The sequence below is a fragment of the Periophthalmus magnuspinnatus genome, chromosome 17 (assembly GCF_009829125.3).
Source record: "Periophthalmus magnuspinnatus isolate fPerMag1 chromosome 17, fPerMag1.2.pri, whole genome shotgun sequence".
Lineage (NCBI taxonomy): Eukaryota > Metazoa > Chordata > Actinopteri > Gobiiformes > Gobiidae > Periophthalmus > Periophthalmus magnuspinnatus.
In genome coordinates, this window is record NC_047142.1 from 15596875 (window position 1) to 15618512 (window position 21638).

The 21638-nt window shown below is 36.1% G+C and overlaps 1 protein-coding gene across 2 annotated transcripts; it reads left to right on the forward strand.

Annotated features, from left to right (window-relative positions):
• The first annotated feature begins 264 nt into the window (after nucleotides 1–264).
• Nucleotides 265–19601, forward strand: miga1 (mitoguardin 1). 2 transcript variants are annotated; one of them, XM_033982052.2, is made up of 16 exons: nucleotides 265–338; nucleotides 1709–1838; nucleotides 4594–4777; nucleotides 5632–5747; nucleotides 5837–5969; nucleotides 6136–6275; nucleotides 8909–9020; nucleotides 9093–9190; nucleotides 11104–11207; nucleotides 12631–12703; nucleotides 12792–12878; nucleotides 12963–13061; nucleotides 14404–14538; nucleotides 14610–14663; nucleotides 15205–15321; nucleotides 15854–19601. In XM_033982052.2, exons 2-16 carry the CDS (start codon nucleotides 1740–1742, stop codon nucleotides 16067–16069), a joined length of 1767 nt encoding a protein of 588 aa, XP_033837943.1. In that variant the 5' UTR covers nucleotides 265–338; nucleotides 1709–1739; the 3' UTR covers nucleotides 16070–19601. The 2 variants fall into 2 exon arrangements, with proteins under 2 accessions (XP_033837943.1, XP_033837944.1); XM_033982053.2 differs by having other exon boundaries at nucleotides 9096–9190; nucleotides 15854–19595.
• Nucleotides 19602–21638: the final 2037 nt, after the last annotated feature.

A 21638-nucleotide genomic window follows, 5' to 3' on the forward strand; every position in this document is an offset into this window, starting at 1 on the left:
CATATAGAAACTTTAATGCCATAGAGTGGAACATTCCAGGCAAAGCAATTATATCTCAGTGGAGAAAACATTAGCGGACCCTCCACTAATAAAGTTAAACTGCACCTTTAAATAACAAAACTTAACAGTCATAGTTCATGTATTGTCATATACCTGCCAGCAGAGAGAGTAGTAGCGCCGTGAAGGTGTAGCGGAAGTGGTTGGAGGGGCTTTTATTTTGAAGCATGGCTCTGTGAGTGCTTTTATTTTGAAGGCTGAGCTCTGCGTGCCTTGCGTGCTTCTCTGGTCCTTCACTTGAGCGGCGGAGGTCAAAACTGACTGGGAACTCCTCCTAAAAGGTAAACCCTGCTTTTTAACCATAATGCCATCTCTTTTATTGAAATCTATCCCATAAACCCATTTACTATGATTAGTTTTAGACGTTTTTACGCCTGACGTGTAACGTTGTTGTATATTTTTTGTTATTACACGTGCTAGCCGTTAGCCACTTTCAGTACAAATGTGAAACAAATTTAACCATGTGGTGTCTGTCAGTGCTACAAAAACGGTTTAATTTTCCGATCAGTTTGATTAATTGATAATGCATGTGTTTTGAGATAAATTGTCCACTTCCAATTCATCGATAAGTCCAATGTAGTGTTATAAACAGTTAATGTAGTCCTATATAAAGAGTAAAATTAAAACAATCGAGCTAACAAAGGCAGTTTTGTTATGCTTGGCTCTATCAGGGCAAAAAATGCAAGTCCTTTATTGACCTAATTTGCATTTGTAAACTTTCGTGCTAGGATACTATAGCACCAGGATATCTATTCGGGATATTCACAGGGATAGGTAGAAATGACAAGGCATAGAGAATTAGTATCAGTAAAGGTTGTTGTATTGTATATTGTAGGTGAATAAGGTATGATACTGACAAATTATGACTAAGTAAGTTTAATGTCACAGTTCTGCTACTAGCCTAAACATCTCATCCATGTTCTTTATAGTTATATTAAAGGGCCTATATTATGCTACTTTCTGATCTATATTATAATGTTGTATCCTCATCAAAAACATACCTGGAGTTTTGTTTCATTCACACATGTGTACCACACAGACTCTGCATGTTTAGGCGGAGTTCTTCTTTCAAACCAAAAACACGAGAGTCAATATTGCCTAATATAGGACCTTTAAGCTCTACTCAGATGCAGAACCTTTTATCTAATATACCATCATTATCTACTGACCTTATCTGGCTGGTGTGTTCTATTACCTTGCAACCCATCTTCACAAAATCTAACTTTAAACATTTCGACAATATTGTGTAAAATGTATATTTTGCGTTCACATCTTAGAAATAGTTTTTATTTTTTATTAACCAAACAGGAAATATTCCAGCTAGTGTTGTCATGATACTAGAGTTTCAAACTTGATGAATAGGCTCAATGCTGATTTTGATACAAATTACTTTTAAAAGCTCTTTTCAGACAGTATTGTACAATAATAGTATTTGTTTATTATACCATGTAGTCTTATACTAGTTCTGATAAAATTTAAATTGAAACAATTTTACTATACTTTACCTACTATATTACTAAAATTATTTAGTCAAAAAGTACATTAAAATACTGCAAATAATATCGATATTGCAGTTCTCAATAACAGCCATATCACATTTTGGAAAATTTTCCAATATCATGCAATCCTAACACTTCTAACTATCTTCCAGATGTTGAGGTGAAAAGCCCCAACTCCACACAATGAGACCGGAGACACTGAGTTCATCACAGCTGTCGGTGAAAACTGCCGCTCTGCGAATGGTCGATCTGCCGCTGTCTGTCTATGGCTCACTGACTCAGGTGAGGAATACTAAATCACTAGACCTATCACAAAAAAGTGCTATATCAATTTATTGTTTTATAACCAATAGACAGAACAATGCTTTTTCAAGCTCAGTATATTGTCTTTGCACCAGTGGGGGGTATTTTATCACTTTTTTCATTGTAACATTTGTGCTGCATGGTGGGGCCACGTGATATGTGAAAAAATGCAGTATTTAATAGCAATGTTTTGTATTGGGATATTTTAATATACTTTTTGGCACAATAAGTTCAGCTAATTAAAAAAAAAACTTTAAAACTTTAAAAAGAGGGTTGATCAGATTATTTTGCTGTTTCAATAGAGTTCCACTTCAGCATTATCGTGATATTGTGCCAGTTTTGAAAATCACTGCCATTTGATTTGGTTGGTTGATGTGAATTGTAATCGTGACTGATTTGTTGATGGAATAGATGGATAACATTATGCATATTTCTTCATATTCAAATCTAGTTTCATATTCAAATCTAGTTTAGCTGGATAGTTGTTAGCAGACTCGCATAACTGGACTCATATTAAAGCTTGTAAATGGTTATTAGCATGCCTTTGTTATTTCTAGTATGGGAACTTATTTATTCATCAAATTTAAATGTTAACTTTTTTTTTCTAAGTTTTTGTGTGGAAATTATATATTGAAATAGATGTGTTCAACCTATTTTAAATGCATTATTGCATTTGGGTATTTCATATAATAATAATAATTCACTACTACTATTATTAATATTACTATTTTACTACTACTTACCACTAGTATTACTACCACTAATAGTAGTCTTTTGCAGACATGAAGGCATGTATAGTATTCTGTTTTCATTTTTTTAAATGGCACAACTAAGATGGAAATTCAGCCTCTCAGTCCAGACTGTTTTGGCAGTTACATTTTTGTACATTTATTTGTTGGCAAGACAAATTCTTTCCAGTTGAATTTCCCAGGAGCTATTGTTTAAGTCAGAGTAGTTTACAAAGCTGTGTGAATCACGGATATAATCCCTTAATTGCTTTAAATTCTAAAACTGTTTTAATCCGTAGATACGTACAGCCCAGCAGACTTGTTTTAGAAGCAAAAACACATTAATTGTCCACATTTTTGGGTCTTATATTTATTTATTTTATCTTTATTGAAGTTACAATTCTTCCCCTAGAATAGACACATGTTTGTTTAGCACTTGCACTGTTGAATGATTTTGGATAATCATTTTCTCTTCTTTCATTTTTACCACATTATTTTGCCCTTTTTTGTGTTTGTGTTTCCATTGTCAAAATCTGCACAGGTATGAACAATCAGAAAGAAATGACATTACTCTCATCAGATGTAACTGTTAACATAACAATTCAATAATGTGACAACTCCAGAAATCAGATCATGATCCGATACTTGTAACATGCAACAGTCTAATCATTACCCTTATAAACTGTTCATAATCTGTCATAAACTCATTATTATTAAATGTCTTCCTCCTGCTCTCAGTGCCAGATCTTATGTTATCTGAATGTCCGATGTGTTTGGGAATATTCAGTGCTGTGAGGAGTTAATCCACTGCAGCCTCACCATGGGTGTATTTATAGAGTGAACGGACATCGCGTTTGAAATGGATTCTGTCAAAGTCTACGTGACAGCAGGCCAGTCCCTCAAGGCTATATGCACCACTTAACTGTACATATATATTTTGATTAACTGATACACAAATGCAAGAATACATGTATTTCAGAGCATGTTTGTAGAGGTCTAAACTCCAGGGTTAGGAGGTTTTATACCCAAGACCCCATGGAGACTGGATAGTTTGTTTTTTGCTGAGGATACTTTGTTTGTAATCTTTCAGTCTTTTCATATCTGTACTGTACTTAAAACATGTCTTTAAATGTATAAGTTGAAGTTGAAGACATTTATGTCCAAATGACATCATATCATATCAAGTTGCACAGGCAAATTATTTAAAGGAAAAAATGGGGGGAAAAAATGGTGGAAGGTGGAACTGTAAATGTGATGTGATGCAATATTCAAAATGTACTTTGGTCATGCGTAGTCCCTGGTCACTGTAACTTACTGATGCACAGCAACTTCAAACTCACCTATGTGCTTACAAGCCCTACCCACAGTCTGCAATTATTATATTTTGGAAACAATATGTTTTTTTGCCAATACTATGTTATAGGAACTGATTGTAAGGTTTTGGTTTTAAATTCCATAAACATGGCCAATGTGTGTCAAATATGAGGGAGATATGTTCAAATCAAATATAGCTTAATGCCAGAAACATTGTTCAAGTTGTTTGTTATAATTTAGTATTTTGTTTCTTAAGACCGTTTTCCAATCAGAAAGCAGAATGAGCCTCACTTCAGTCTCTCATTTGGGTTGCCAGTTTCAGTGCTGAAATCCTGTTGGTTTAAACCAAAAAGGACCCACTTTCACATGGCCTGTCCATATAGTGAGAGTGAAAAAAACGTGTAGATGTCCCCTTTCCTGCAGGTTAAGACCCTAGCAACACGGGTTCAGTTGTGATTGTAGTACCTCTTTTAATACTGTAAGAGTGCAGGCTACATACAGTTCCTTTAAGGGCATTACTGGAGGTGTCTTATTTACATAATTCATCCCTGAGTGTTACCCTGTTCACACTCTGCTGCATATGTGTTTTTCATCACCATGTTTCCCTTCATCTTCAGTCTACAACACAAGATGCTCTCTGGTTCCTTGTCTTTAAATATAGTCTGACCTCTCCCTCACTTGGCTATGTGTAGGTGAGCTTGAGCCCTGGAACTAAGCGTCTGGTAGCAGCAACAGCTTTTGGCGCGGTCTCCCTGCTTTACCTGGCAAGACGCTTACAGAGAAGGAAGAACAGGAAGAGAAGACCCTCGCCATCAGCAGAGTGGGACCAGGTCAACTTTGATGTGTTCGCCAAAGCCACAGCACAGCAGAGCAATGGTAAAGGGTCTTGTTAGCTTTAGCCTTTAGGCAATGATCAGCATGTAATGACAGCTGGATTACATAATCAAATTGCACACACTACAAAGCTTTTAGTGGATCAAAGCTGCACGAGTGACCATTATCCAACACTTTCCCCATCGCTTCCTCTGCCCCCTCAACACAAAACAGGAGTGGTAAACATTTTGCCTCATAAAAAGGTCAAATGAGGACTTTAAAGATGCACCATGAAACTTTTCGGGTAGAGGGTCTGCCTCTTGCTTTTTTCCCCAGAGGTGGGTAGTACTCAGTTACATTTACTTGAGTAACCTTTTCAAAAAAATTAATTTTTATTGAAGAACCAATACCCTTGCAAAAATTTTTGGTTACTCTCCCACTGTTAAAGCTCATTTGTTCTCTACGTTTTAGACTTATGAGCTGTGACTGTGGTGATCACAGCTCAATAATGAAAGCAAAACTTGCCCCGGTTGCCCCCCTTGCTTTTCTCTGACACAAATAAATTTAATGCCATACTACTTGGTAACCTGGGCAAAAGTTACCAAGTAATAAAAGAAAAGTTACACTCTTAAACGTTATTAATTGAAACTAAACATTTCATTTCACAAATAATTTTTGATCAAGAATGAGACACATACAACCTTTATTATTGTTTAAATAATGTATTTATGTTTTATGTAAAGTTTTTGAGAATCCATTACAGCAGCAAAAATATACTTGTAAAATGTACATTAATTACCGGTACTACTTGATTGAATGGTGATGCTAATTTTGTCACTTTACTACAAAAACTACAAAAAAGTAAAAAATGGTGGCCACATCAAAATACATAAATTCAGATTTCTGTGTCTTCTCAGGATCTTCAGATGAACCAGATCTTGCCTTGCCTCTCCACAACAGAAGGTCCACTGGTTTGGTTATCACCACGGAAACGTACAGAAAACTATCAGGTTCCCTACAGAGCCTGGCTTCAGTAAGACTCTGATTATTATATTTATTTTTTTATTTTTTTATTATTCAGAATTGACATAACATATTGTCATTTTGGCTTGGCTTTTGTAGGTTAAAAGTATGACCTCCTCCAGTAGCAGTACATGTGCCAATGATTCCACATGTTGGGACCGACCAGAGGACTCCGATATGAGCAGTGTGCTGAATTTGCCTGTAACAACACCAGAAAATCTTTATCTAATGGGTAAGGTATTTTATTTTTACACTTGTTCATAGTAATATTGTGATTTTGTTTGTATTGATACTGCAAACTGCTGAATTGTTTTTATATGGAAATAAATCATCAGCCATCATTTTGATGTATATTCAAAGAGCATCAACCAACTTGTGAAGCCGTGTATGTTGTGTAGGTATGGACTTGTTTGAGGAGGCGCTGAGACGGTGGGAAGAAGCTTTGACTTTCAGGACTAAACAAAGTGACGATGACGATGAAACCTGTGGCTCCATAAAAACTGGAGCTGGAGACGCCATCGCCGAGCAGAGCATGGAGGTACAACACAGGCACAAAATATATGATACTTTGCAGTTAATAGCATCACACCCCCAGGGAATGTTGATGACAGCTATAGGCACTGCTCTGTCTGAAGTGCTGATACTCAAGTTAGACTTTAATCTGAGCTTTGTTTTAACATAGTTTGACCATGAATGAACTCAAAATGTGTCATTTAAATAAACTTTTTGTATTTTTTTCTTTAGACTATATTAAGACTTTAAAGCTACACTGCCTGGCCAAACAAAGGTTGCCACCAAAAAAAGGTCACACTCTAATATTTCGTTGTTCTGCCTTTAGCTTTGATTACGGCACACATTCTCAGTGGCATTGTTTCGATAAGATTCTGCAATGTCACAAGATTTATTTCCATCCAGTGTTGCATTAATTTTTTACCAACATCTTGCATTGATGATGGTAGAGTCTGATCGCTGCACAAAGTCTTCTCCAGCACATCCCAAAGATTCTCAATGGGGTTAAGGTCTGGACTCTGTGGTGGACAATCCATGTGTGAAAATTAAAGAAAAACTCCCGCACACTGTCTCACTCTTAATGCAATTTTATTCCATACAACGTTTCGGTCGCTCTGACCTTCTTCAGGTATTGCATTAAGAGTGAGACAGTGTGCGGGAGTTTTTCTTTAATTTTTAGACAAGTGCTTCACCTCCTACGCACCTGTCGCCCAGTCGGGTGTGCGGAGTTCACACAGAAACGAGGACAATCCATGTGTGAAAATGATGTCTCATGCTCCCTGAACCACTCTTTCACAATTTGAGCCTGATGAATCCTGGCATTGTCATCTTGGAATATGCCCGTGCCATCAGAGAAGAAAAATCCATTGATGGAATAACCTGGTCATTCAGTATATTCAGGTGTCAGCTGACCTCATTTTTTAAACACAGACTGTTGCTGAACCTAAATCTCGTACCCATTTGCTTAGTTAAATCCAGGTGGAGACTTTTTTTTTGGCCAGGCAGTGTATTTTTAGTAGTTATTGCTACTGGTTCCATTGTGTCAACGTGGTAACTGCTGAACATTCCGCCATAGACATACATGGAAAAACCTCCCCAGCATGATGTCACTGCAAAATATCAGTATATATTATGTTCTAAATTATTTTATAATTGGTCGCATGATCATGTAAAGATACACATTTTTGCTCATCTATCCCATTTCAATTTTTATTTGAACTCACTAATCTGTTTAAAAAGATGCATCTGATGCACACTAGGAAACATGGAGACTAGGGAAACAGAACAAATATTGGTGTAAATTTCAGCGAAATATTAAACATTGGACTGATATTTGAGAAAACCCACAGGAACAGGAATGTTACCTTATATCCACAGAATTAACTGTAGCTTCCTTGTTGACTTGGTAACATGGAGGATTTTAATTAGAGCAGGTGAAATGGCTTTAACCCTCCTGTCCATGTTTGCAGCAGAGGACCATGCTGTTGTCTCGATAAAGATTAGGAAAAGTGGGACACAGGTCATAGTCTGCCCAGGAATTCACCTCTGAATAGAAACAGTTGCATGTTAAAGCAAAACATGTATTCACTTTTTATTTATCCCACATCTATAAAAGTAAGTCTGTTTTTTAAAAAATACAAAAAACTGTCATTATAGATGGGTAATATTCATAAAATCTATATCCCAATTTTTTTTCCTGGATAATCTCAACAGTGTATCTAGAATGTGATCAAATGTACCTGTAAATGTCTTGGTAAAGTCAAGCACAAAATATAAATGGACCATAAAATTAACCACTAAACCGCTGTCACTTTATACTCTTGTTTGGGAGATTAAAAATTAAATGAACAGAAACATTTACTGTAATCATTAAATGTGATCTTCAACATTAAATAGTAGGGCTTTCTTTTAAATTACCATGTGGAGTTATATCTATGTATATGTATGTTCCATATTGGTCCATGGATGTATACTAGTCTATGTGGTCTTATACTTGTTCTGATAGACTCTAAATTTATTTAGGAAAAGTTCATTTTTGCCCTGTGAATGTGACTTTTTTTTAGTATTGATCCTTTCTTAAATGAGTATCATCTAGAAAATCTTTTTGAATCGAAAATTATTGAAAAATTATTGTATCATATAAGTTACTCTTGTTAAAGGTGAACTATAACTTTTCTGGTGAGGGGTCCGCCACCATCTCGTCTTTATGGAGACATTATTGCTTTGCATGTTCCTCAGTGTGGCATTCAATGTATATTCCATTTATTCAGTTATATGTGTTGGTCCCAAAAATGCCTTGAAAAAAGCATTACTGTGACTATGGTCTCCTCTCCACAGATCTGACTTGTAGCATCATCTGCTTGTCTCCATGGAGATACGGTTATTGACTTTATTGCGCCCTGCCCACATTTGCCTCTGAATGCTACTAAACTGCACTTTCTTTGTGGTGGCACATCCGGCTAAGCGGGAATCATATGCACCACCAAGTAAACAATGTACTGATTCTCTGGGAGAAAACAGCTTTGTAGTCAGTACAGAACTTATCTGTGTCAGGATCGGCAACCATATGCATAACAATACAACTCGAACACAGTAACACATTTCAATTGTCTATTTACTTTATGGGCTAATTCATCAGTTATGCATACTGTTTTGTTTCAGGATGTTATCAGTGCAGAGTTCATCCACAGACTGAAATCACTCCTTCAGAGAGCGTACCACTTACAAGAGGAGTTTGAGGGAGTGCTGGGGATGTCTGGGTCCAGCAGCCAAGGTGCGCATTGACTGATATCAAACTTGATTACAGTTTTATATCATGTTAATTCTAATAAGGCTGTGTATTTAGTAGAGAAAATGTTGTCCAATGAGGATCTGGATGATGCGTACCTTCGAGACAGTATCAGCATCGCAGACTCAACAGACTCTTTTGTGTCAGCTGCAGAGGTGAGAGAAAACCATTAGTTTAAAGATTTAAAAAAAAATTCATGTACATTGTACATTTCTCTTATCTTGTACATTGTACAAGATAAGAGAAATGAAAAATCAAACCTTTGTTACACATCAATTAAACCTTAAATTAGTCTATAGACTATAAACTGTATAATTATCCCTCATATCTAAGGGAAATGTTAGGTTTTTGTCGCAGCAGGGATTGAAATAGCTCTTTGTGTTCTCTGTGTCTCTGTTGCTTTAGCCTCTCAGTCTCAGAGGGGCCTGGGTTTAATCCTATTACCACCAACGTACTTGACCCACAAACACAGGGCTAATATCTATTCACTATCAGTACATAAAATGAAGAATGAGAACCTTGGAGCTTTTAATCGTGTTAATGAGACCTTTTATTCATGTTAAAATATTGTTCCCTCATTAAAAACTTACCCAGAGTTGTACTTAGCTCCATTCATGCTGGTTTCAGTTGTCCTCTGTAAAAAGTCCTTCACTTCTGAGCCTCACCAAACAATGAAATTTCCCAGGATTGTGATGCCATAGATCAAGGCCCTTTGCAGTTTTTAAGTCCATAAATCATCACCAGACTCGTTTTTAGCATTTCTGCCATCAAATCAAGATCATTACTTGTACCTATGTTGATGTACCTGAGCATGTTTTAAAATGTTTATTACTTCAGAAAATGTCGATGGGTTTCAGAGTGATGAAAACACAGTTGTCATAGCAATTAAAGGCACTTTATTTTGCAGTCTTTAAAAGATGAAAAACAGAACTAGTACATTTTAAACATTTGCACTGGTCCAGTTTTATACTTTACTAACACATTACATTCTAATTATTCACCGTGAAGAGTTTATAAGTGCTTTTCACACCTTTCAGAGGCCAGAGCAGAGTTTTTCTGTCACTGTAATACTAACAACACATGGTATGCAAACAGCACACCAGCACACATCTCGTATTGACCCTAAGAGCAGCTTTTTACAATATGTCTGTGGGGAAAAAAGTATTTTACTTTATTACATGAATAAAATCTGGTAATGCCACACAAAAGCTACAAGCAGGAAGCTGAAACGCACAAATTGTTAAAAATAAGAATTGTACGTCTAAATAACTTCCTCTTCTGAGCTCAGACTGCCTGCTGAGTGGAAGACATTCCTCAGTGAGACATGTCGCTCTGCATGTCAGTTTCTATTATTAGCCCTCTTTACATTCCTGTTTTACATACAGCGCACAGTTCTCTCCTGACCCATATGTTTAAAACCAGGTCCATAGTCCAGCCCCTATGCACTGTAAATGACTCCACTAAAGAAGTCTAGTCTCCAATGCCAGGGTCAAAGTCATGTTCACCTCTCAGCCCTTCAAAATAAAAACATGGCATGAAATAGGGACAAAATGAATTGCCTAATTGTTATTAAATGCAAAAAAAAAATTTTTCTCAGCCCATGTCAGTTTTCCATAAATATACAAATGCATGATACAAAACAATACACTTCACAAACCTGATGCAATATGGAGTAGTTTTATCAGCAGAATGCACAATGATTGTGTTCTGAAGGGACAGGGAACAAAGGGAGGGGGGAGCATCAAATCTCTCAATTTGTGTCAGCTCTCATAAAAAGTGAAAATACTGGTGTTGTTTACATACATTGCCAGTCAAAAGTTTGGACACCTGCTCATTCAGAGTTTTTTTTCTCTGTCTTTTTACTACTTCCATATATTTTTGTTCATATATTTGATGTCTTCCTTATGTGTCTATAATGTAGGGGGAGTTATTCAATTTGCTACATAATTTCATATTTTGTACTTAATATATTTGATGTCTTTAGAAAAATAAAGGAAAAAAATTAGAAAGAGATGGTGTGTCTTTTGACTGGTAGTGTATATCAGTTTTTGTCTTTCCCTTGTTCCAGTTGACTGAACACAGAGAGCTGAGGAGTGTTTTGGGGCATCATCCGTTTTATGAAGAGGCTCTGCAGTCAGCCGAAGAAGGGAACATCACCTGTAGAGTCCTCAGGTAATTCAAAATACCCGTTAACCCTTTGAGTTATGTTTTTCAATCTGTGGGCCACGGTAAAGTCAATGCTTATCTTGTTTTTCCTCACTAGTGACATAGGCTCAGTATTTGTTCTGCATTTTGCCCCAAATGAAGTACTGTTTTGATTGTTTTGGTTTTAGATTGAGAATAATGACAATTTAGGCATTATAGCTTGCCCTGATTTAGATCCTGTTTACACCAACTTAGTCAGGGTTTAGTCCATTTTTAGTTCTTCATTTTAATTTTTCCTAAAATGTGTTTATTTGCTGTGTTTATTTGGGACAATCTCATCAGTTTTAATGCTAGGGCCAGCAGCTCGCAGACAGAACGCCTAGGGAAAGCGTGGGCATTTCTGGTGGTATACTTCTATTTATGTTATGTTTGAGAGATTTTTAGATCTAAAAAATACAAAAGTGCAATTTTAATTGATGTAACAAAATCATTAGTTGTACATTTTTTTGCTGATATATCAGAGCCAACAGGGCCTTCTCTGCTGACGGCACACCACTGAACAATTCTTACACACGCAGACACACGCAGACACACACACAAAATTTACCCCTACTCACACTTAGGAATCCCTGCTTTAAGAGACATTTGTTTAGATCAGTGGTTCTTAACCTTGTTGGAGGTACTGAACCCCACCAGTTTCATATGCACATTCACCGGACCCTTGTTTATTGAAAAATATATACCGGTATTTATTTTTTTTTCAAATTCAAGACATATGTATGTTTTACTGGTGCACAAAATGAACATGCATTAACATCACTGTTCAAAGAATAAAACCAATACAATGCATAAACTCACAACAAATTACATACATACCTTTTAACAAAGACATGACCTTTTTTAATACTACCACACTGAAATTATTTAAATTTTTAACCTTATGTATTCCAATAATGAACTTATTGTATTTATGCTATTTATTATTTTAACATTTTAACACACACCCATCACCTAATTTCCATCAGGCTAGAATAATAATGAATATTTACTGCAAATCAGTGTGACTTCTGCTGTTGCCTTTGAGAGACCAGTTCAGAAATGCATGGCTTCACCTTGACAAGTGCCACTCTCATGTCATTTTCACAGCAAAGTCTGTTCCTTTTCTTCGTTTTTATGTCGTTTTATGTTTTTATGTCGTTCAAACGGCTCATTTAAGTCAGGCGGGTACTTCGATAGGCACATCAAAGGGTGCATTTGTCGAATTGGGACACGGCCAGCGTCTGGAGACGTTCGCAGTCTGCAAATCATATGAGTCTGGTGTGTGTCTTGACCTCCGCCGAACCCCTGAAACTGACTCACCGAACCCCTAGGGTTCGATCGAACCCAGGTTATGAACCACTGGTTTAGATGCTACTAGTAAGTTTAATTGTGTAATGTTTTTTCACTTCAGGACAGAGATGTTGGATTGCCATGGAGACTTGGATTTCCTCGCCAAATTACACTGTGTTCGACAAGCCTGCGAGGTATGTATTTATGTATGTTTATTATACTGAAATAGTTTACGCTTGACCCATTCAAAATTGTGGAATTGATTGATTTCTCCATCTTCAGCTCATTCTGTGTGAGAGGACGACCCGGATGTTTTTAGCTGAAACTGGAAAGAAAATCCTGTCCTCCATCATAGTCCAAGCTCACAAGGTCCATGTCTCCAACACTGCTGTTAATACTATATAATTTAGCAATTCTTATTTTTTGTTCTAACATGTTATTACAATTTTCCAGAGTCCAAAACAGTTTGAAGAAGTTTTTGAGGAACTCATTTCATTTCTAGAGAACACAGATCATTGGGAGAACACGGAAGTGGAGCTTGCTACACGAGGGGTGAGAAAGAAGGGGCCCATATTATGCCATTTTCTGATTTATGTTATAATGTTGTTTCCTCATCAAAAACATACATCAAGTTCTTCTCTGTAGCTGAAAACATTCTGTTCCACTGTGTTTTTAAACTCCACATATCTTCAGTAGAATCATTTGGATGATTTCAGCCCTGGAATCGTCAATCTCTGCTGAAAAATGGTAAAAGGAGCTGTTAACTGAAAACTAATGGAACAGAACATTTTGAGCTTTTGAGATGTAGACAGATTATCAATAAAGTTTTTTTGTTTTTTTTAAACATGTGGATGAAACAAAACACAACTCTTAAGTATGTTTTTGATGACAGCAGTCTAAAATGGCTTAAAGTTCACAAGTCAGTTTGTGAGCAATATAAGACCTTTAAATTATCTAAAATACTTTCGTTAAAATTTAAACAATGCATAACTTTTTGGTGAGGGCACGTCACCTGCATGACTCCATGGAAATGGAAAGTTCAGACCATATACATTCTCCAACCATTGTCCATAGAGATGGATACATTTCATGCCCTAGTGTGGAATATTTTCTCCAAAGCAATCAAATTTCCATGGCAACAAGTAGAGGCCCTGCTGTAAGCCTGTTGCTTAGATACATGCTTTACAAGGATTTTTAGTGCATTAAAAACATCCAAAATGAAAACGTGCTTTTAATGTGGTATACACTGCCTGGTCAAAAAAAAGGTCACACACTCTAATATTTCGTTGTTCTGCCTTTAGCTTTGATTACAGCACACATTCTCTGTGGCATTGTTTCGATTTCTCTTCTGCAATGTCACAAGATTTTTTTCCATCCAGTGTTGCATTAATTTTTCACTGAGATCTTGCATTGATGATGGTCGAGTCTGATCGCTGCACAAAGCCTTCTCCAGCACATCCCAAAGATTCTCAATGGGGTTAAGGTCTGGACTCTGTGGTGGACAATCCATGTGTGAAAATGATGTCTCACGCTCCTGAACCACTCTGTCACAATTTGAGCCCGATGAATCCTGGCATTGTCATCTTGGAATATGCCCGTGCCATCAGGGAAGAAAAAATCCATTGATGGAATAACCTGGTCATTCAGTATATTCAGGTGTCAGCTGACCTCATTCTTTGAACACAGACTGTTGCTGAACCTAGACCTGACTTGTGCTTATAGGCTCGTACCTGTTTGCTTGGTTAAATCCAGGTGGTGACTTTTTTTTGACCAGGCAGTGTATTTCTTGGGTAAAAATGTGTACGTTGGGGCTTTAAAATGTGGCATCCTTTTCTTATCTTAAATCACATTAAATTAACAATTGTATTTAATTATATTATTATATCTTTTTTAGGTCAGACATTTGAACTTCTATGACATTGTGCTAGACTTTATTCTGATGGACTCATTTGAAGATCTCGAAAATCCACCAATCTCGATTCAAAACGTGATCAACAACAGGTGGCTCAACAGCTCCTTCAAAGAAACAGTGAGTGGAAAATGTAACTTCTACATTTTTAGAAATGTAGAAATGTATGTGAACTTGTTGTGTATTTACAGGCCGTGGCATCAAGCTGTTGGTCAGTGCTTAAACAAAAAAGGCAACACATGAAGGTAAGAACTAGGAGATAACCTTGTGTCAGTGTGTCCTTGGGAAATACACTTAACTCTCCTTGCATATGTATCCATGTGGTGTGTGTGGGAGTGGTGGTAGTAGTTGCATGGGGTTTTTTCTTTGTGGAGTTTGCATGTTCTACCTGTGTCTGTATAGGTTTCCTCTTTGTGCTCTGGTTTTCCCTACCACAAAAACCATGTACAATAGGCTCCTTCCCTTTGGGGCTGGACTCATCTGAAAATGAGATTGTAAATTTCAGTGGGACTTTCCTGGCAAAATAAAAATGATGTGGTATGTCTGCAGGTTTGAGTGCATGCATATTTATAAAGGGTGCGATTGTCTTTATATTTATTTAATTCATTTATTTTTATTGGTATGGATGCGAGAATTAGTTTTATACTCCTTTTAGATACTGCTGCTGTTGTTTCATTGAAATTTCGTGTCATTTTGTACATTGACAATAAAATCTAACCTAATATTTTTGCTGTGTAAAATAGTTGTAAAATAATGACTATAATATTGTAAATGTTTTTCTCTCAGGTGCATGATGGCTTCATCGCTCACTTCTACAGTGTGTGTGAACAGATCAGTCCAGTTTTGGCCTGGGGCTTTCTGGGGCCCAAGAGCTCCCTGCACGACTTCTGCTGCTTCTTCAAGGTCAGTATAAGAAATAATATACACTACCAGTCAAAGGTTTGGACACACTTTTTCATTTGTTTCTTTTTTTATTTCCACAATTATCGATTTTCATTGAATGATCGTATATGAGAGGTAGCAAATGGAAAAAAATAAATACAAAATAACTTTTTATTTATTTGTTTTTTTAAATGGCCACCTTTCCTTTGATCACTGCTTCCCTTCACCCTGACAAAGCACATCTGTGAAGTGAAAACCCTTTCAGGAGACTTCATGAAGCTCACTGAGAGAAGGCAAAGAGTTTGTAAGCAAAATGTTGCTACTTTGAGGAATTTGAATCTAAAATATTTTCAAAAATATTTAATTTGGTTATTTCACTTTTTTCATCATATATTTGATGCCTTCTTTATGTAAATAAAATGTAGAAAGTGGTAAACAAAGAAAAAATGTAAAAACATTGAATGAGAAGTTGTGTTCAAACTTTTGACTGGTAGTGTACATTCTATTATATACACTACATACTACTACTAAAACGATCTCAATCTATCTCTAGGACCAGGTGCGGTATTTTTTGAAGGACATTTTTGACCTGGATAAAGTGCGTTACAGTTCAGTGGACACTTTGGCTGAGGACATCCTCCGTCTTCTGCACAGACGCTCTGAGCTGCTCTTGGCTTATGTGGGGACCGACTCGCTTCATTTGAACAGCTGCAATAACAATGAAATACAACTACTCTCCAACACTCTGTTAGAGGCAAGAGTACAATAATGGGCAACACTTAATAATAACTGCATTTTAATAGCCTTAATAAAGCATGAGTAAAGATTTAATTTATAATAAACAAATCTTAAGAATGATTTAGGCTTAGTAACTAATTCATACCCCTTATAAAGGCCCTGTTCCATTTTAAAAACATGACAAACAGAACTAATTCATTTTAAACAGTTTGCATTGATTCCTTCCGTACCTTATGCATCCCAAGCATCCTAATTACTCAACGTGAGATGTTTTGCCATGCCTAGCATGCTAACGCCACAAGGATGTATGCTAGTTGTTCAGCACGTTGTACACATCATGATTATCAAACAATAAAATGCTTACTAATGAGATGCAGACAGTACACAGTGGATTTATATTGTATAAGCAGCTCTACTGGGGCAAGACACATTCTACTCAAATACATAGGAAAAAAAATCAGGTACAGGCTTTAATACCCTAGTCACTTAACTAGTTCCTAAGCTTCAATCATTTTTAATAAAATATTTATGAATTAAGTCATTGTTCATGCTTTATTAAGGTGTAGTTATTATAAAGTAACTATTAGGGAGATAAATAGTGGCTTTAATTGTGATTATATTTGCAATTCAGCTCATAGTGCACATTTTAAACTTAAGCATCAGCATTTAAAAAAGACAGCAACATGAACTGCTAAACTAATACAAGAATACTTTCAGAATATGGTCAGGTTAAGCAGGTTGTACATAATGAAAGCACAAAAGAATGGCAGATAGGACAAAGGAAAAATGGTTAAATCCCACAGAAACTATGAAGGTTTGGGGTATGTTCTTACACAATATATTTTAAAGAGAGCGTATTATGCAAAATCAACCTTTTTGGAGCTTTCTGCCCTCATCAAAAACTTGCCTGAAGAGGTTTTAGATGTCGTCTATGCTTTCTCTCCTGGGCCCTATTTAAACCTTACTTACGGTTAGCAGTGCAATTCTGCCCAATGCTCAGCGCTCAAGCCTACGTCACCCAGGCTCCCACATGACAATTTTCCATATATACCCAAAAGCATGATGCAAAAAAACTATACGCTACGACTTCTCAAAGCTGATGTGATGTGCAGTGGCTTAATTAGTGAAATGCACATTTGGAATTTGATAATGCTCTGAAGAGGGAGTGAGCAAAGGGAAACAGAGTGATCTAAATACCGGTATGTTATGTGTTAGCTGTTAATGCCCCAGAGAAATGTAAAAAACCCTTTCTTTAATATTGACTCCCTCTGTTTATTTACATTACTTGAACACAATTCATAGAGCACAAAATTAGGCAAGAACTATCTGATTCCAAAAGTCAAATTCACATTCAAGAGTTTAAAGGGGCACTATACATTTTTTAGGTTGAGGGTTCTTAAGAATCCGAAACCTTGTATTGTCTGTGGAGATTTGTTATTTTGTGTGGAATGTTCCACAATATGGCATAAAATGAGCTATCTCCATCCAGCTCATTAGCCACCATCAAACCTTTTAATTGTATTGAATTATTTGGTGAACAATTAATGAATTACTGGGAATCAAAAGAAAACATTTACTGTTCAGCAGAGGTGGGTAAAGTAGCCAAAGATTTTACTCATATTACTTTATACCTCTACTTGAGTAATATTATTCTGACAGTGCAGTGCAAAAACAAATGTTCAAATCATTTCATATTGTCAACAAAGCTTTTGCCACGTGTAGAATTAATCATAGTGGGAAGAGTAGCCTAAACTTTTACTGAAGTAAGAGTACTGTTACTTCAAACAAAATATTACTCAAGTAGGAGTGAATATATGGTGTTCAAAAACTACTCTGAAAAATAAAAAATGTAACTGAGAACTGCCCTCCTCTGCTCAGACCATAAAACCAATTGAAACACTGTTGAAACATAGTCTGAATGGCACCTTCCTTTGACGTGAGTCTGCATTGCAACCAAAATATGCTCCTGTTCAACAGTGCATCAAGTCTTCCACTGCCATCGTGATCTTAATATAGCCATGGTGATTACACAATAGCTAAAACACCAATAGTAATAGTGACTTGAGCTGTATTTACTGTCATTCAAAGTAGTATATTTATTTTTAGTATAAAGGATGTTGCAGACATTATTTTTAGATGTACCCATTTGTTAAGGGAACTGTGCTATATTGTACTTGAACATATGTATATGAGCAACTTTAGCAATGCAAGACTTAAAAAAAAAAAAGTAAAGTTGTGCTTATAAATAGGGAAAGCGGGTATCAAGGGACATTTAAGTATTAGTAGTCAGTGTAATAGGTTTCAGTTAATTGTGTATGCGTGTTAGCAGTGCAATATATTATAGCTCTATCAATGCAGGTGGTTTCAGACAAGCTATGGGAAAGTACAAGAGACGACTGCACATAAATTGTTTAGGGAGTTTGCATGTTCTGTGTCTGGGCAACCTAAAATATGCACAATATATAAATCTATACACCTCTTATGTTGTTTCCTCATCAAAAACATACCTAAAGTATTTAGTTTATTGACAAATGTTTAACACTTAAATCCTGCATATTTACTCCCCTCTCAAACTAAAAACATTCCTTGTTAGGTCATAGAAAAAGTGTTTTTAAACTCCAAAAACCTTCACTAGAATTATATGAATAATTTGCCATCCTGGAATTGACACTTTGAAGCTACACATATAATTTTAGCCTCATTGAAACACACCATTTTGAGCCTGAGATGTAGACAGCCTAATAAAGCATTGCTTAAACGTGTGAATGAAGACACAACTCCAGGTATGTTTTAGAGGAGGAAACATTGGAACAGTAATGCTTGAAGTTCACAAGTGTCAATGTTGTGTAATGCAGGACCTTTTAAATCAGTTTATATAAGCAGCCGTCTCTTGTTCATAGATTTACATTCTCTAAATGCCTTACAATCAGTGGCCATATCTTTGCCTTGTGTAAATGTGTGTAATGAATGTATGTGAAGTGTTGAAATTGCGTTGTCCAGTGTGATAACATTCACTGCTGTGTAACATGGGTTTATAAAGCAACAGTTAGTGTCATTCAAACGCTGAGCTAAATTAGCAACACTGAGCAGTACAGGGGAGAATGGATAGTTTTATTTTAATGTTACATGCAATACATTGTTTTAATGTATTGCAATATTCAAGATGCAATATACAGGATTTCAACTTTGGATGGTTTGGTTCTTACATTTTAGGCTATTCTCTAAAAATTTTAAAAACTTGATTGTATATACATTTCATAATACTTTCAGAAGTATTTATCTAAAAATACCCAAGTTGTAGATGTGTAGTTTAGTGACATCTAATTGAGTAACTTAAAGAAAAACTCATTTTTGTTTAAGCTGAAATGTTACATCGTCAGGCACAGTATTATTTTTTAAGATCGACTAAATCCAACTGAAATCCTGCATATTTCAACTTTTCATTAATTCTTGAATTTTGAATCATGGCAATTTAGTTATGCCTACAGCATTTTAGAAAAAAGTGCATTCAGTCTAAGGTGTTTAATTTTGTTAATCTAATAAAGAAATAATTTCAAAGATTTAAATATTTATTTGAAAACAGACTAGCATGTTTTAACACCTGAATCTAGGACTGTGCTGATACTGATACTTTTGACAACCCTACTCAAGATATGAGGTAAACGTGTTCAAATCTAAAACAGCATTTACAGATACTTTAATGCAGATTTATTCAAATACAAAAACATTTTACGAGACAAGTCATAATTTGGTGTTTTGGTCTCACTGCATTATCTATAGTACTTTGTTAGAGCCAATTATGATCCAAGTCAATCCCTCTCCAGTACAAAAGAGATCCACACACAATTATGCATTTATTACAGTTTATTACAGAACAGTTCAAAAACATGTGACTGAATACAGACCACTTTAACCTTTACCTCTAATAGGCATGCTCCATATCAGTCTTCTACCCCTCGAAATCTCTGAAAGCGCTCATCTCATTGGAAGAGCATTCACATATATACAATGGGACCACCAGAATAAAAGAAAATGACCTTTTTATTTCAAATAAAATCCTGTTCTCACCCAACTTTCTACAGAATCGGTTCAGAAATGAGTCAATTCAAGCATAGACAAAGCACATTTGACCATTTTAAAACGCTATGCAATAATTTCAGTTCATTTGCTTAAGTTTTACCTTGTTTTGTTGACAGACTTCTTTTGGGAGAGGGGAGGGGGGACAAACTACGACTCACGACTTTCTAGCACCTAATCTCTCCATCCTCCGCCAACGCTGTGAGCGAGAAGTGAAGCCATTTCAATAATTTGCACTTATTATAAATATTACGGGCAAAAAGTACCACCAAGAGAAATACACATGTGCTAAGGTTCAAACTACCTTGGCATGCATTTCAGTTGATACAGTCATTGTCAAGGTTTACCAGTAGGTAGATATGTGATTATATTCAAAAATACAATTTTAATTGAACGTTTTGATTTGTTAAGTAAAAAAAAAAAAAAAACAGCTTGTCATGCATCATTCAAAGCATTTGGGGCTATAATGAACTCTATTGCAATTTCTAGACAAGGCTTTAAGAGACAGGTAAGCTTTTGTGGCACTGTGTAAAAATAACATTGTTTTTGTCTCATTTTTTCGAGTCGCTTACCTGCACTTTTGTGGCAGAACCTAAGAGGCAAGGATCTGGGATGGAAACTGCAAAAATCAACTGGATGCCATCAATCAACATGACAGATTCAAAAGATACCAACAACCTAAAAGCAGTACTTTTCAGAACATTTCAGTTGTGGAAAAATTCATTTGGGCTTGAGATCCACTCAAATGCTAACAACATATGTGAATATATACCTATGCATGCTATACTTGGGGTTAAGAGGCAGTTCAACTTTGCAAAAACATTTTAAATTCAACGGCAAAACATTTCAGCTTGGAACAATTTCCACCAACATTCAAAATCAATTCAAGCTTCATAATACTAATACTAAGCAACATATGGGCATGTTTTCAGAGAGAAGGCCAAGAAACAGTTCAAAAGTTCAACAATTTTGACACAACTAAAGCCAATCCTGGACGTCATACTTACCCAGGACAAAGGGACATAGCAATTTGACAAAAATATATACTTTTGCAAATTGTAAAGCATTGGAAAAGGCAGGTATCTTTCAATATACATATACACAGTGGTGTACTTACTCAATAGGAGCGCTCAACTCGGATGAAGACTGCCCCAACGGCCCTACAGATCTATACGAGCCTTGTATTGGACAGAACTAACAATCGGAAAAGCAAAAAATACGACTTTGGCAAATTTCAAATATTTAGAACACATTTGTCAGAACAAATGAAGTCAGGGCAAGAGACAAAAAGTTCAATGCATTGGATACAGTGGTACTTTTACCTCACTGTCCTGCAAAGAGGAAAACAGCAAAAATATATATAGCAACTACGATTCAACATTTTGATCGACAACTTTCAGGAAAAAACTTGCTTACCGCTTTTGTCTACACTGCGCTGTGGAGGAGAAGTCTTACAATGCAAAAACAGCCCTCAATTTGCAGTAACCAAGCAATGACAGTATTAGGAAAGCCACATGTAGTCA

Bases quoted from the DNA above. Each gene is read 5' to 3' on its own strand.
- miga1 (XM_033982052.2), top strand. From the start codon at position 1,740: ATGAGACCGGAGACACTGAGTTCATCACAGCTGTCGGTGAAAACTGCC. The intron at 1,839-4,593 runs GTGAGGAATACT...GGCTATGTGTAG, and splicing joins TCTATGGCTCACTGACTCAG to GTGAGCTTGAGCCCTGGAAC. The intron at 12,879-12,962 runs GTCCATGTCTCC...ACAATTTTCCAG, and splicing joins TCATAGTCCAAGCTCACAAG to AGTCCAAAACAGTTTGAAGA.